The 16,586-nt window shown below is 38.8% G+C and overlaps 1 protein-coding gene across 2 annotated transcripts in view; it reads right to left on the reverse strand.

The window, feature by feature from the left end:
• Positions 1–16,586, reverse strand: part of LOC108235825 (dynein heavy chain 9, axonemal) — a 194,607-nt gene that overhangs the window by 50,397 nt on the left and 127,624 nt on the right. For both annotated transcript variants that reach the window (XM_037980602.1, XM_025005916.2), the window contains exons 50-52: positions 14,832–15,067; positions 14,610–14,732; positions 8,271–8,475 (exon numbers count right to left, since the gene is read on the reverse strand). In XM_037980602.1, the coding sequence (XP_037836530.1) occupies positions 8,271–8,475; positions 14,610–14,732; positions 14,832–15,067 (564 nt within the window). The remainder of the gene's footprint in view (positions 1–8,270; positions 8,476–14,609; positions 14,733–14,831; positions 15,068–16,586) is intronic.

Below are 16,586 nucleotides of genomic sequence, written 5' to 3' on the forward strand. Positions count from 1 at the left end.
GGGGGGGCAAGGTGGGTTGGTCAATCTGAGGACATGCATACTGAAGGGTACCTTAAATGGAGAACGGATCAATATGATCTGCATTGCCGTTCTGACACATGAGAAGAGCACATCGGAACAGATTAATTACATTTGTTCTGCTTGCTAACATCAAACCTCTGCAGAGCAACCTCAGTGAAGAGATTGTTGATTTGAGCAAAAAGAAGTAAAGAAGCTTTGATGGAGAAATGTGCACACAAGCACCCACCCACCCCCGTTGATAAGAATTATTCTGCTGTGAAACATTAGGGTTTTAATTAAGAACAAAAACACGGACACACAGCTGAGTTGTACTTAAACTTCACCATATGGATTAGTGCTCCCTGTTTTCTAAAAAAGCTTTAACTCTGACAGTTTTTTCTCTCTTTGTTCTAAAACACAAAGTGTCTGAGGGAAACGTCAACTTTTACTCAAAGCCTGGTCTTTGAGAGAACAAAGTCATCAGGACACGGTACCTCTCTGTTTCATTCTGCTTTGCCCTTCATTTTTGTCTGTAGCAACTGCTTCTTTCTGCCGAATAATGACTTTACTGAAGTTTCAACAGAACCTTCTTTGACCCAAAAGGTTGGACAGGCGTTGAGATTTGCTGAAAAAGAGTTTTTTTCTGAAACATGTGACTGCTGACAGGCTGAAGTAAAACACAAATCCAAGAGGTTCCTGATGGGGTGAATGTGGTTAAAAGTGTCCCCCCCCACCCTGTATATAGGCATTTTCAGATGGGGAAGGGGGACTAGTTCACAGTTCTTATAATCAGTTCGACTCTTTTGTTTTTGTGCTGGAGGTCCTGTGAATGTTTGTGGCCTTTCTAACTACATTTACAAAGTCTTTGTCAGCTCTTTCTTTAGAGTTGGTGCTTTCTCAGCTCAGTGAAGACTACTGTATGATGTAAAGGGATGTAATTGGTTCACATGTAAGCATATATTGATTAGCTGAGCAAGGCTCAAGGTCTTACTGCACCTGCAACTTGTCTTAACTGTGTTAGCATTACTAGCAAGATGGAAAACTACCTTGAGAAATGGAGGGCACAAAGGAAAAAGCAGGTGTGATGCTGGAGTTTCTTGGGTCTAGGAACAGCATGCCGACTAACGCTTGGGCTAATTGCGTACTGTAGTGTTTCAGCTGTCATTTAAACATGTTAACAAAAGTTGCTGTGAATAGGTAAATAACATTTTATTTCTTTATGGGGTGGCACGGTGGAGAAGTGGTTAGAGTTGTCACCTCCCAGCAAGAAGGTCGCAGGTTCATCTCGTCGTCTGGGGCCTTTTTGTGAGGAGTATGCATGTTCGTCCCATGCAAGTGTGAGTTTTCTCTTGGTACTCCAGTTGTCGCAGTGCAAAAACAGGCATGTTAGGTTAATTAGTAACTCTAAAATTTTCCCTAGGTGTGAGTGAGAGAGTGAATGGTTGATTGTTTCGTTTGTCTATATGTGTCCTTGTGATGGACTGGAGACCTGCCCAGTCTGCTGGAAATAGGCAGCAGCTCCCTTCGAACCGGAAAGGAGAAGCGGATAAAGAAAATGTATGGATACTTCTTCTTTATATAAAGGGAGGTTCAGGCTTGTTGAGCTTGGAGGAGATTGAGCCTGTTGCCAAAACACATCGGCTTCCCATTCATTTGATCTCATGTTGTGGCAGAGGTCTGGAGCACCAGCAACTTAAGGTTCACTTCAACCTACTAGAATTGGTATAAAACACATTCCTAGGGCAACTACATACAACACAATAGACAAATTATTTGCACTTGCATAACAAAATGTTTATTAAACTGTTTGTAAAACAAACAACAAATTCCCTCTTCTAATTGTTCAGCCATGATATAGACCTTTCCTTTCATTTCACATGAGGTTTCCTCCCTGAGCTTTCCTTATGACACCTGTTTTGCTGGGGTGGTACCCCTGCCAGCACAAGTTGAGTGCTTGATGACACTCAGGACTAACATTCCCCAAGTCACCGAATATGTGGAAAAAAATAACAAGAGTAGTGACATTTTGCTGCAGCTGACTCAGCAATGGCACTTTCCATAGTAATAGCCTACATTTTGTGTATTTTCTTCAGCTCCTGTAGTCGGTGCGTAAATACTCACATTCCACAGACTACAGATGTAGTGAAGCAGATGCTGCTCGCAGAGAAAGCATAACCTAGCCTGCTTGTGATTTTAGGCAAATATATTAATTATTTTAGGAGATTAAGGCATAATTTCAAGAGAACTATGTTTTTACATAGAGAATATTTAGAAAATGTGGGGCCACAGCCCAGAATGTCCAGGATTAACCATCAAATATAATAATAATTAAAAAACTGGTCCAACTATTCCTATCTTTATTTCAACAGTATACTCAAGTAGTTTTAATCATAAATGTTGACTGCCAAGGTGGGTGAAAAGTGGTATAGGAGAGTATGACATGAGTTTAGGTGGGAAACCAAATAATGTGCATGGCCTAGAGTATAGCTTTTCAAGGTGTGCACACAATGGTTGTGTTTCAAAAATTGGCTGCAAAAAACCTGAAAATTCACCTATTTTCTCCCAATTTTGAGCCAGCAAAGTGACGATCTTTACACTGTTGTTAAAATGATTTGAGCCTGGTTAAACTTGACCTGATCTGAATTTGATGTTATTAATCACGCTGTAGCTGAAAGGTACTTTGCTAAAACTGACTCTAGGGAATTAAAAGGATAATTTTTGTTTTTAATAAAGTGGGGCGTGTGCTGGTAGCAAAAAGGAAGCAATTGCAGAGGGTTCGTGTGGTGGACAGAGTCAACTGTGACCTTCTACATGCGTACACTCACTGCTCTTGAGGGTAAAAGCTCTCCGCACTAAAAGATTCCCGACTGGAAGCAGTAATGAGTCAGTTTTTAACGATTAGCTTTCCTCTGGCACATTGTACTTGTAATTACCCTTGCTTGGGGAAAAACAAACAATTAACCAGTCAGCAGAACACCCTAATTGGTATTAAAATGAGATATTACATCTATCATTTTTTTGGGCAAATGATTACCGAGTGCCACGATGCAGGCCTATTAAGGTAATTTGGGAAGTAGAGCATTTTACTTCTCATTAATGAAGAAGATCTTGGTAAACGCTGTGCAGCACCAAACACATATAACATTTAAAGGCCTAGCCTTCCTTGAAGAAATGCAGATTGGTCTTTGATGCCACAGTTTTAGACTAAGCTAATTTTATGTGGAGAAATTACGAAGTTGTGGTCAAACCTTAAAATCCTTATTATGCTTAAACTTGTACAATGTGTTGAGTTTGCACTGTGAATAATTCTTAGCTATAACTACACTAAGGGTTTGCTAAACATCTGTAAAATTCACAGAAATGTAGCCATTTTTAGGTTTTCTAAGGCTAGCTGGGTGTGGTGGCCATCTTGAATGGAGCTGGCTCTAAACCTTAATCAACTGTATATGTACATCCAATGGTTGAATGCTTTCTTAAAGTACTTACTGTCAGTTATGATATATTTTGCTAACAGACAAACAGAGTTGACGCCAAGTAGTAAATGATAACATTTTAAACAAAGATCTTGGCAATCTTTTAGCTCTCAGTAGGTGTTGGGGATCAGTCTCAGCTACTGTCACATCAAACTTTTGGTCTATATAAGTAAAAATTAAATAGGTTATACCAATTTTTGTGTTGTTTTTTTGTCAGTTGGCTGTGGCAACTATTTTGAATCAGGTTGACTCCAAATGTTAATCCCAATGTACATTCCAAGATTATTTTCTGCAAGTTTACTTAAAATTTATTCTGTGGTTTATTAAATTTTTTGGTAATAGACAGACACAGGAAAAAAGAAAGAAAGACGCAGGCAAATACATTATTGTTTGCCTTTGCTTAGTGGTGGCAGGCTATAAAAACATCCAGATTGTGCATGCACACAACTTGGATGAGATAAATTAGATTGGTAAAAGCTTGGAGTCTGACCCCACCCAAAATGACATTTTGAGCTCCTCGACCTGTCATTGGCACCTTCACCCAGCAATCATCTTACGGCTGAGTAGCAACACTAACCTTATTAAAGCTACAATGGCACAGAATGATTTTGAAGAATAGAAACAGGTCCAACCAATCTGCCCTCCTTTATCAGTGTGATGATCGTTATCAGACTGGGTTGTTTACTGACAACAAAGAGCCATTCAGCTGTTCAGCACATGTTTTAATACGAGGGGGGGGGATTTTCAGAGTTCCCATCAGCTCCTCAAAGTTTCTCTGTTAATTAAAATGATAAGTGAGTTCCAGATTCATTTTTTTTCTCTCAGTGAAATGCTAATTAAACAAGCATCATTAAATCACATTTCACTCCACTAGATTTTGCTGAGAAAGCAGAAGGCTTTAAATATCTTTTTGCCCCCTCTAAATTTAGTTTTAAAAAAATGCTGATTTGACCATGGATGAAAAACCTACAGGTCTGAATGCAGCGTTTTCCAGAGAGGCCGAAAGCAAACAAGAACGCCCGAGGAAAATCATCAAAATGCAAAAAGGATCGTCTTCAGAGTAAATCTGCCTGACCCGTTAACAGAGTTCCCATAATATGTTCCACTCTAATCTCTATGCGATGCTGCCGTTAGCCAGTTGTGTTCCATACAAGAAGGGGATTTCTGACTTTCTTTTACCCCCTTTAACTAACAAGAGCTGCCTTTTAGGAACAGAGAAAGTGTGCCAATGTGTTGACTAATTGCTGCGGTACAGTAGCGCCATCGGCCAATCCGTTTCAAACTACTGACATGAAAAAGAGCAGATTGTGGATGAGAAAATATGGGTGCTTCGTTAGACACAGGAGCTTTGATCAGGAGAAAATTAACTTAATTATAAACATTTACATTCACACAGTGGAGCATACTGTGGAAACTAACTTGCGGTGCTCATTACTTCTCATACAAATGCCAAGAACGGGCAGTTTTTGTACACAATGTTCTGATCCAGCCATTAAGGGGCTGTCCTCAAGGCAACAATTTTTGTGAATACTTAGTTTTTTTATCATATCAGGATTCCATCTACATAGAAAAGGCATTTAGGGAGACCCAAAAAGGTATTTTTTGAAAACAAGTTCCAGAGTGAAAAAAAAAAAAATCTTGAAATGATTTTGTAAAGGAAAGCCAAAATGCAACCTTTTGAAAACAATGACGTCATAGCATCTTTCTCTGGTCTAACATGTGACATGCATTATTTTTTGGTTTACATTTCACACCCACTGTGCAACCTTTATGCACATGCGTCATACCTAAATAATTACAATAACGTTTTGGGTTGTTTTCATAAAGATGAAGACTTTTCTAGAAAAAGTGGTGAGTTTACAAGGATAGTTTTGTAAATGACGAATAAAAGGAATATTTTGCAAAACACTGTGCTTCCACGTGGACAAGGCCTAACTAGCAGCAAGACCACTCAGGAAACAGTCCCACTGATGTATGAATGGAATATTTTCCCCCTCCTTACGGTCAGAGACTTGAAGGTTGAACAGAACAAAAACAACTGTTTATATTCCAAAGTAAAAGACATCTAAAAGCAACATCTTCCATACTCTTCTTTGAAGTTTCAGATGTGCATCTAAGATTATAACACTTAAGTGCAAATAAAAAAGGTGAAACTCCCCTGAGCGTGGCATGAAGACAGTTACTGTTCCTGGAGCTAATAAATGACTGTCACAGCAACAACAGCCCAGGAGCATGGGACACAATGTTGAACTGTCAGTGTTTGATTTGGGATTAATGGATTGTTATCTTACTGGAAGTTTCTTGTGTCAATCTGACACTTAAATAATATTTCAATATTCTATCATAAGCTATTTTATTGACATTCATTTAAATTTAAATATCTTCTGTTCAAAACTGCTGTTGTCGGGCCTTGCCCAAACTAATGCTCTTAGAAACACAATGTATTTGTGTCTATCCATCGATCTGTCCATTCATCCATCCATCCAATTATCTACCATGGCTTATTTCTTAGCAACATTGTAAAGGTAACAGGTCCAGGAGAGAAACCCTAACATCCCTCTCCTCAGCTGTCTCCTTTTGATGAGTAAGAGCAGCGGCTCTACTCCGAGCTCTCTCCAGATACCATAGGTCCTCATCTTATCTCTAAAGCTGTAAACTTGGCCACCCTACAGAGGAAGATTGTTTCAGCTGATTAAAATCAGGACCTTGTTCTTTTGGTCACGATCCATGTCTAATGACCATAGGTGGGGGTTGGAAAATAGATGGACCAGCAAATAGAGAAATTTACCTTTTGACTCAGCTCCTTTTTCACCACGACAGACAAGAGCAACACCCTTGTTACTGTGGACGAAGTCCTTATCTGTCGGTTCATCTTCCGCTCTGTCCAGCTTTTGAACGGAACTGTCAATTACTTGAATTTGTCTGCTTAAGGCAGAATCATTCAACTAAAGGAGAGAATTCCACCTTATTTCTGGTGGAGAACCATGGCCTCAGACTTAGAGAAGCTGACTCTTCTCCCAGGTGTTTCACACTTGGCTGTGAACTGTCCCACAGCACACCGAACGTCACGGCTTGAAAACCCAAACATGACCAGATCATCTGCTAAATCAGACATGAGACCCCAAAGTTCCCAAACCAGACACCCTCTTCTCCAAGGCTGCACCTTGAGATCCTGTTTATGAACCTAACAAACAGGATTGGAGACAAGGGGGAGCCCTGGTGAAGTCCAACCTGCACCAGGAACAAGCTTGACTTTTTCTTGAAAATGTCAGTTAATAATAACCAAACTCCCAAGACCCTCTTAATAACTCTGCAAGGGTGAAGTCCATGGTTTTAAGACCAAAGTCACACTGCCCTTCCTGGTTAGACTATTGGTCAGAGCCTCCCTTCCAACACCTTAGAGTAAACTTTTCCTGGTAGTGTCATGAATGTCAGTGTTTTTGGGTTTTGGTTCTTCATTTGGTGTTTCTTGTTCTTGCTGTTTTGGTTTAGTTGTTCTTTGGATTTCATGTCTTGTCACTATTCACCTCCCCAGTACTTTTCCAGTCACGTCTGCTACGCCCATCTCCACCTGTCAGTAATCATTATCACTCACCTGTGCCCATTTACCTCATCATCCTCAGTCTTTAAAAACCGGTCACTTTTTATCACTCCTCACTGGGTCATTCCTCCAGCTCATGTCATGCTCGCTATCTTCCTGGTTCCATGCCTTGCCTTGCTTTGCCGTTGTTTTGGATATTTTGTTATTGTTAGTTTTCTTTTTGCTGCCACGACAGCCATTTGTTTTCTTAGTGTTTTACTTAAATAAATTAGCTTTCCTTTTGAAAAATGAGTCTGCGTTCTGGGTTCGCCTCCGTCTCCCCTCCTTATGACAGGTAGGCTGATCAGTGGGATGCCTCGACAGATGGAAGACACTCTCTGGTCCTTTTTAAAAAATTGGGATCACCACCTAGTTCTGACACTACACAGGTGTTAGCCCAGTCAGCCAAGACAGGCCCACAACCTCCGGACTCTAAGGCCCTATCTACACGTGACGGATCTCCTGAAAACATTAAAAATTTTCAGATGTTGATTAGAAAACTAACTTGTTTTTTTCCAGATTAGGACCAATGTTCTAACATCTCCAACAAGCAACAGGGAATGATGTGAAACATGAGAAAGTGAAATCATTCCTAACTAGAAAAACAGCTGCATACTAATTCAGATTTTTATTAATATATTTGTATTTTAAAAACATTATTCTATGCCCATTTAAAATGGTAATTTCATGTTTTGTTTATTCCATGTTCATACACATGTCATGTGAATACACACACGACCATGTGCACTCACACTAAGCTGAGCAGGGCCCCTGCCCCCCTGTGGTGAGCCCCCCGCAGTAAGCCTGATAATTACCACCCATCCACCGGGCGTTAATCAAAAGCTCTAGCTGATTGTTTTGGAATCAAAGAGTTTGGACTCGCAGCCTCTTGTGATGTTTGAAGACAGACGTTGTTTTCTCGCTGACAGGCAGTGTTAAAGATGGATAATGACAAGCAGGAATGCTTTACTCTGTTTCTAGAGGCCCCTCGCTCCTCTGACTGTTTCCTTTAATTGCACCTGCTCACAGGAGATGTTGTGGAGGGGAAATTCAAGCAGGATAACCTGAAACGGATGTTTATCCTCTGATAAAACTCAAAGAGAGTGACAGCTTTTCCTTTCATGTCTGCTCACACTCACATTAACATTCTTCTGACAGCTCCCTCCCATTACCACCCTCATACCCCCCACCCTCTACTGACATTTTGCCCTTCCTACCTTCAGCTGTTCCAGGTCGGGTCTCTCCATGCTGACCACGGCAGCCAGCAGCTGGTCCTCCAGACCATCTCTGGTCACGGTGAAATTGATCAAGGTGCACTGGGCCTGCAGCTCCGGCTGGTAATGAGGGCTGGCCAGCTTGGTGTGCAGGATGAGGCGGAAACTAGGGTTGTATTCGCACTCCTTGTCTCCAATCTTTATGTACCTGAAAGTTTTCATCATGGATGTTTACTTTTGAAATCAAAGTCTACTAAGTTGTCACTGCAACACACACCAGAGGATTTATTATGAATGGAAATGTACCAAATATCTTTCTCCTTTATTGGAATCTGTCCGTTTTCATGTATTTAAAGTCTGTGGTCTAAAAATCATGTCAGAGACTTGGAAGGATGAAGGTCATTATTCTACATTTCTGGAAAAGACTCCAGTGAAACAACTGAACATGTAGGAGCCATTACATAAATGTCCAAATGTAATTTGAACAAGACCATTTTCATGAAGCACTGAACACATCCAGTGGGATGTGAGTGCACATTCAGGGCAGCTTTTATTATTTTTATGACCCTTTTCTATGTTCTCTGGACTATACACAGATTCTGAATCCTCTGAAATGTCTGTTACCAGAAATCATTTTTGTTTTGAAGTATTTTCTAATTTGAAAGATAAGGGGGCAGTTCCCACATTACCTAACTTCCTGATCATTGATTTATTTTTAGTTTAATAAATGCAGTAGGAATATGTTGACATAGGAGGTATGAATGGACTGAAATCTGAAACACGGTAAAGTCTGCTATGAACAAGAATCTGCACAGTCATTTCTGACTGATATCATAATTAGTATTCGTAACTGAATGAAATTGGAAACGACATACACTCACCAGCCACTTTATTAGGTCCACCTGTTCAGTTGCTTGTAACACAAATAGCTATACAGCCAATTACATGACAGCAAGTCACTGCATTTAGGCATCTAGAAAAGGTGAAGATGCATTGTTTCCTATATGGTTTCTGGTGTTGGGAGGAGTTAGGGGGGATCTTATAACTCAGATGATTTCTTTACAAAGTGCGCAGCTTTTCACACTGCAGTGTATTATTCAGGGCTTCTCAAAGAACATTTCCAGAACATCTTGGTATGAAAAAACAAATCATTGTTTGCAACATTTTTAAATTAATGTAATTCAGTAAATAATCAAATGTGAAAAATAAATGACAATTTTGCATTGGTTTTGTTGATTTTGTTTGCCTAGTTTGCCTGTGTTATAACCAATCATGCAGTTTTTAATGTTCAAGCACTTTTAGCGACAAGAAAGTTCATAAATTGGAATTTTCGCACATAACAATCCACATAATGTAAACGTTCACAAGTCAAAATGTGATTACAGTGATAAAACTCTAGAAGCTTGAAAATGAAAAGATGTTTTTGCCTTTATGTTATTTTGTAAATTTAAAAATGTGTTATTTTAAAAAATTTTAGCACTTAATCCTTTGCACAGTATAAGATAACTTAAAATTGTCATTTTTTTATATGCCAAACTGACAGATTTATGCCTTTAAATTTTGACTTTATTTCATTCAAAGGGATTATATTTTAAAGATTTCTGATCATGTAGTTATTTTAACCTTATACATGGCCATAAAAGAAAAAATATATCTAAGCCAAAAACTGTTCATAACTCACTCCTCTACAATAAAAAAATAGTTTTTTGTCTTAAAAAGACTATTACAAAAGGATTATATTTGAAAGATTTCAGCTCATGTAGTGGTTTATTACAATGTATTTTTTATATTCAATCATTTATTGAATTACATTTATCACAGTACATTTACGTCACAATATGGTTCCAAATATAAGCCAGTTTAGCACCTCCAAACAGTCAAAACCTTGTTTATATTGCTATAATCCTGTGTAAAATTGAAATTTTGCAGATATTCTAGATACAGTTGAAACCAGACGTTTACAGAGACTATATAAATAGACATGTATTTTTTTCACATTGTCTGACATGAAATCAGATTAAACATTTACCGTTTTAGGTGAATTAGGATTTTCAAAATTATTTCTATTTGCTTAATTCCAGAATAATTAGAGAGGGAATGCTTTTAACCCTCCTGTTATGTTGCAGGTCAAATTGACCCATTTGAAAATTCAAACATCTAAAAAAAATAGTTAAATGTATTTTTTTCTGTATGAAACTTCCTCTGCTTGGCTTAATTAGCATAATAAACATATAAAATGAAAATGGTTCATTTTACATATTTGAAACCCCAACCTGCATTTATACATTACATAGTTACTGTTCGGGTCAATTTGACCCAGCAGTCAAAATGAAGGGTAAAAAGGGTCAAAAATGTCTTATACTTTTTGTTTCTTTGCAACTGTGAGACATATCTCACCTCAGACACATACAGAGATGCATACCCTCTCCCTATTCTATTTACCTCACTAGTTAACTGTGGAAATGCAGGTGTTGTTATGACTTTTGACGGGAACCTTTTCTGTCCCTGTGGGTAAACAAAACCCACATTGAGCGGACACTTAGCAGGGGAGGGGGGAAACATACAAATATTCTCTGCATAGGAGTCCTAAAAACATTTCACACTGCAGACACATGTGATGTAGTCACTGTCAGAGATTCACAAAATGAGCATCAGAAATAAAAATATGACAGCCCTGAACATATTTTCTACCAAGACAGTGAAATAGACGAGGATGTGTCTGAAAGCTATTAGGACAGTGTGGGACAAGTGGGTTGAGCAACTTCCACTGCTCTGTATCCCAGGCCCTAATGTCACAGTGGATTAAAGGCTAGTGGCATTCAGAGGTGCCAGGTTTACAAGCCAACAAGATGGGCATGATGTGTGTGAAATGTGCAAAATTAATTTGCACAAACCACAATGTAATGACATGTCCCTGTGCTGTGTAGACGAAAAAAACATATGCATATTGTTCTTTTCCACCTATTCATTTTTGGGTATTTTAAATAATGCACAGTGTTGGCTATCACATGATGACATATCACTTGTAGGATGTGGAAATTCACAGACACTCATGCACGGTGTGCATGTTGCTAATCTCCAATTTTCTTGTTATTTTATTCATTTCTGGCTCAAAATCACTAATTGAAAAAAGTTTATTTTCAACACAAATCCTTATGACTCATTTATCTTGATTTTAAATCAACAGGTCAATTTGACCCCAAACCAAATAGGTGTCTCAAGCTCATTTCTGAACTTCATTCCTTAAAAAGCAAAACATTCAAAAAATCTATTTCAAGTATAAATATTGTTTTTTTACTGTGTAGATTTTTCTAGTGGACTTAAAAAAAAAATTCAACATCCATTTTTTTATGAAAAACGAGTGAATTATCCTCATTGATCCTTAATTAATTTGTGAGAGTTAAATAACATAATTTCACTAAATATTGATTGAAATGGTTAGTAATGGAGTTAATAATCAGATACAAAAAAGTTTCTGGGGAGTTTTTTTTGTTTCTGAAACAACTGTATGATTAAACATTTCCCGGGGCAAATTGACCTGGGAACATCATTCCTGTTCCTCAGAAACAAACATAACAAGAGGGTTAAGGCAATTTTTATTACCTTCTACAAAGTCAAAAGTTTAAATACACTCCATTAGTATTTGGTACCATTGCCCTTAAACTATTTGACTTCGGTCAAACGTTCTGGATATCCTTCCACAAGCTTCTCACAATGGTTGGCAGGAATTTTGGCCCATTCCTCCTGACAAAACTGGTGTAACTGAGCCATGTTTGTAAGCCACCTTGCTCGCACATGCCTTTTCAGCTTTGCCCATATTTTTCGATAGGACTGAGAACAGGGCTTTGTGATGGTCACTGCAAAACATTGACTTTGTTATCTTTAAGCCACTTTGTAACCACTTTGACAGTATGCTTGAACTCAATGTCCATTTGAAAGACCATTTGCAGCCAAGCTTTGACTTCCTGCCTTGATGTCTTGAGATGTTGCGTCAGTATTTCCACATAATGTTCTTTCCTCATGATGTCATTTATTTTGTGAAGTGCACCAGTTCCTCTTGCAGCAAAACAACCCCACAACATAATGCTGCTACCCCTGTGTTTCACAGTCAGAATGGTGTTCTCAGACTTGTAAGCTTCCAGTTTTTTTTTAATTTTTTATTCTCTCTCTCATTATTCTGGCATTTAACAAATAGAAATATTTTTTAAAATCCCAATTGACCTAAAATGGGAAAACTTTATTCTGATTTCACGTCAGACAGTGTGAAAAAAATGCATATGTGTTTTTTTTATATATTGTATGTAAACTTCTGGTTTTAACTGTACTCTTTCTGCTAGCAAGATTTTGGTCACAGGCATAAGCAAGATGTGAGCTGAGAAAACTTGCTGAAGTTCAAACTAAGCATGAAAATAGGGAATAAAGGGGATTTAAGTGACTTTGAGCATGGCATGATTGTTGGTCTGAATAGTTAGAAAACTGCTGATCGACTGGGATTTTCATGTACAAGCATCTCTAGAATTTAGCGACTCATCAGATCTTGCATTGTTTTTCTAGACTCTTTTTGTCCAATTTTGGTGAACCTGTGTGAACTGTAGCTTCAGTTTCCTATTCTTAGCTGACAGGAGTGGCACCCATTATGGTTTTCTGCTGCTGTACCTCATCTGTTTCAAGGTTCCACATGTTCAGAGATGGTGTTCTGCAGACCTAGGTTGAAACGAGTGGTTATTTGAGCTACTGTTGCCTATCTGTTATCTCAAAACTAGTCTGCTCATTCTCCTCTAACCTTTGTCAGATGCATTTGTATCCACAAAACTGCTGCCCACTGGATATTTTCTTTTTTTTCATACCATTCTGTGTAAATCCAAGAGATGGTTGTGTGTGAAAATCCCAGTAGATCAACAGTTTCTGAAATACTCAGACCAGCTCATCTGGCCCTTGGAACCAAATTTAGAAAAATCAAAATTCCTGTTTCCAGATATGATTTTTGTCGGGATTTGGGTTTTTGTCAGTTTGTTTCTTTTGTGTTTTGTTTCATGTCTTAGTTTTCTGTTTCTGCATCTTTGTCTCTCATGTCTGTGTTTTTGTTATCATCCACTCCTCCCCAGTTGTCACTCACTCAGTCTCCTGCTACGCCCATCTCCACCTGCTGGCGATTGTCATCACTCACCTGTGCCCACTTACCTCGTCACCCTCTGTGCTTAAAACCCGGTCACTTCCCTTACTACTCTGCTGGTTCATTGGTTTGTGTAGAATTCTGTCATGCTTGTTCTTAGTTCCCTGCTGTTCTTGACTCATGCCATATTCTTGCTCCACTCCTTGTTTTTTACGTTTGTACCTAGTTTCAGTTTTTGCTGCCATGACAACCTTTTTGTTTTTGTTTATTGTATTTCAATAAATGAGGTTTTAAGATGAGTCTGCATTCTGGGTTTGCCTCCTTCCCCACTCTTTATGACAATTTTTTGTTACTTCATGGCAGCCTGTGTTCATCTGATGTTGACTGGAATGATGGAAGTTATAAGATGTTCTGCAGGTGTAGGCATGGTAGAGCTAACTGGTAGGTTGGGGCTCATCATAACTCTGTCTGGTGGTAGTGGTAAGTAATGCAGCAGTTCTGCAGGTCCTAGCAAGATATATCATTAGGACTTGAAATCATCTTTCAGTTCCAGCTTCTTATTGGAACAAATCAACCAGACCACATGTTTTTTTTTATAAAATCTTTTGACAAAATGATTGCTGCAGATTAGGGATGAAATAATCTGGTTATTTTAGCTTATTACTTCACAAAAACTGCTTCAATAAGTTTATTGTCACTAAATTATCTACAAATCCATGCAGTGTTCCCATATAGAAGGCAGCTAAGAACTACAGATGGACATATTCTGTTAAAAACACACTCTCATAAAGTAGAAAAAAACCCAAAGAAAAACAAATAATCGTAATCAGAGTAAATCTGATCAACTGTGTTCTGCCTTTTGTGATGTCGTATGTGTTTGGTCTAATTGTGTTTTTGTACGGGTAGAAAATTAATTAAAACAAAAAATATATATATATAATGAAACAGCAAAAATGATAGAGATAGTGATTGTGGTGTGTTGTACAGATGACAAACTTTATCTAAAGCGAGTTTGGTTGTATTATTGTCACATTATTATTATTACTGGCTAATAACTTTAAATAAGAAACCCAGCTGGAAAATGAGCTCCATTTTGGAGATCAAAATAAACACCAACATGAATATAAATTAGCATTTAATGAAACTAATTAACACTTTTCATCAGCATACTGAAAAATACAAATTTCTGTAAATTACAAAAACACTGAAGCAAGATTCTTTGGTCTCACCTGCCCTTTTTGATGGTTTCTCTACCCAGCAGAGGACCCAGAACAGGATCCATTGTTTCCCCAAATTTCTCGATCAAAACCACATCACCTGCTGCCAGCGCTCTCTCCACTACATCCAGGTAACTTTCCCAAAAAAGAAAGAAAGAAAAGCAAACATAAGAGATAAAAAACTACATCTGTCATCATTTCTGGAAAAATGACAGTTAGATTTCACCATCTCACCCTCGCTGCTCGATGTGGATGACCCGCAGCTTTTCTCCATATTTGTTTTTGATCCATTTGATGCCTTGCAGCTGGGGGTCCACCATGAGTGGCCAGCGCTGGCAGGAAGTCAGAATGGTAGCATTCTCAGTGGACATCCTGTCTGCAGGCAAGCCCTCGTTCTGCCATGCTGCGATGTCAGCATCATCGGTCAGCATGGTCAGAGGGTCCAAGTCAGAGGTCACTGGGATAGGAACCTGACAGGTGAAACCAGCAGATATTTGTAATGATGAGGGTTCTAAAACTTGTAGTTGTTAAGATTTGTTTTTTAAAGTTATCTTTGTGTTTGAAATAGTTAATTAACCAGTGGAGAGATTTTAATGAAGCTCTCAAAAATAATCATTGGATGTATATTTAACCGAATAACTTTTGAAGTCATCTTGATTCAAGATGGTTGATACAGCTAACTGATCTTAGCAAAGCCAAAAAGGGCTATAAGCTGGTCAATTTTACAGTTATTCATCTAAAGTTTGGTGAAGTAATAGCTGAGAGTCATCTCTAACTTATAATTTGAGAGCTAATGGATTGCACTAGAACTTTGTTTAAAACTCTGGCATCCAGTGGGTGGGTCTTAACTCTTTTGCAAGGCCAGTTGCACATACCTGGGAGAAAAAACAATTCATTCTGATGATGATGGATTTTCAGCGATGGGTCACACCATTGAGACTGTACTCCCACCATCAGTGAAAATATCACTAACATGTATCGAGAGGGGTACATGTGGTACATTATTAATCCTGTGGAGCAGCATCAGAATCCTGTAGCTTCGGGTGACCTGTGTGGAAGCCTTAACAGAGGAGCAGATCTTATGTCCAGGGGCAACCCACTGTATGGGGAATGGAAACTCCTTCTACAAGAAGTGGAACAAATCTGTCAGAGATATGGAAGTCCTGATCTCTGGGAAAACACCCACTGCTTTACTGGGTTTATATGCATTGGCTCATTCGTGGCCAAATTTGGCACTGATACTTCCCTACCTCTCAGCCTGATTTTTCCTACACTGATCAGCGTGAGAGATCAGGGTCAGTCATTGATACTGGTGGCCATCAGTGCCCTGGGTGGCAGAGGTCATTCAGAGGCTATTAGAAGAACCATGACACCTCCCTATTTGCAAGGACCTTATGTCTCAGGCGAGGGGGGAAATTTATCATCTCCCACCCAGGAGAGGATATATGGACAAGACAGCTGGATCCAGGAAGTCAAACCAGCTGTTCGTTTCTTCAGCCATTGCTCATTAAGGCAAACCAGTGTCATAGCACACTGGATTGTGGAGAATTTAGGTCTATGTTCCAGGTGTAGGGATGCATGGCTCCTAATTGGTGGGAAAACCCATTCCACTATGGAATTTAACAACCCATGGCCACATCATAGGCCCTGTTTCAAAGAGTATATGTCGAGAATGTCTGTGCTGCAGCTAGTTGGGCCACACCTCACATGTTAAAGATTACTTTAAGAGTTTCATCAAAATTCATCCAGTGGTTCAAGATGTATTTTGCTAACAGACAGTGTTGACTCTAACAGTTATTACCAAAGTTTTAAGCAAAAATGTTGTGCAAAGTGTAGAGCTCAGAGTATGTGCTGGGGATGACTCTCAGCAACTACCACATTGACTTTCAGCTCAAAATGAATGGGTTATAGTTATTTTTGTGTTTGATCATGTTGATCAGCTGCTGCAGCCATTTGAAATTAGATTGACTTCAAAATTTGACAAGTTCT

This window comes from Kryptolebias marmoratus, linkage group LG17 (assembly GCF_001649575.2).
Source record: "Kryptolebias marmoratus isolate JLee-2015 linkage group LG17, ASM164957v2, whole genome shotgun sequence".
Lineage (NCBI taxonomy): Eukaryota > Metazoa > Chordata > Actinopteri > Cyprinodontiformes > Rivulidae > Kryptolebias > Kryptolebias marmoratus.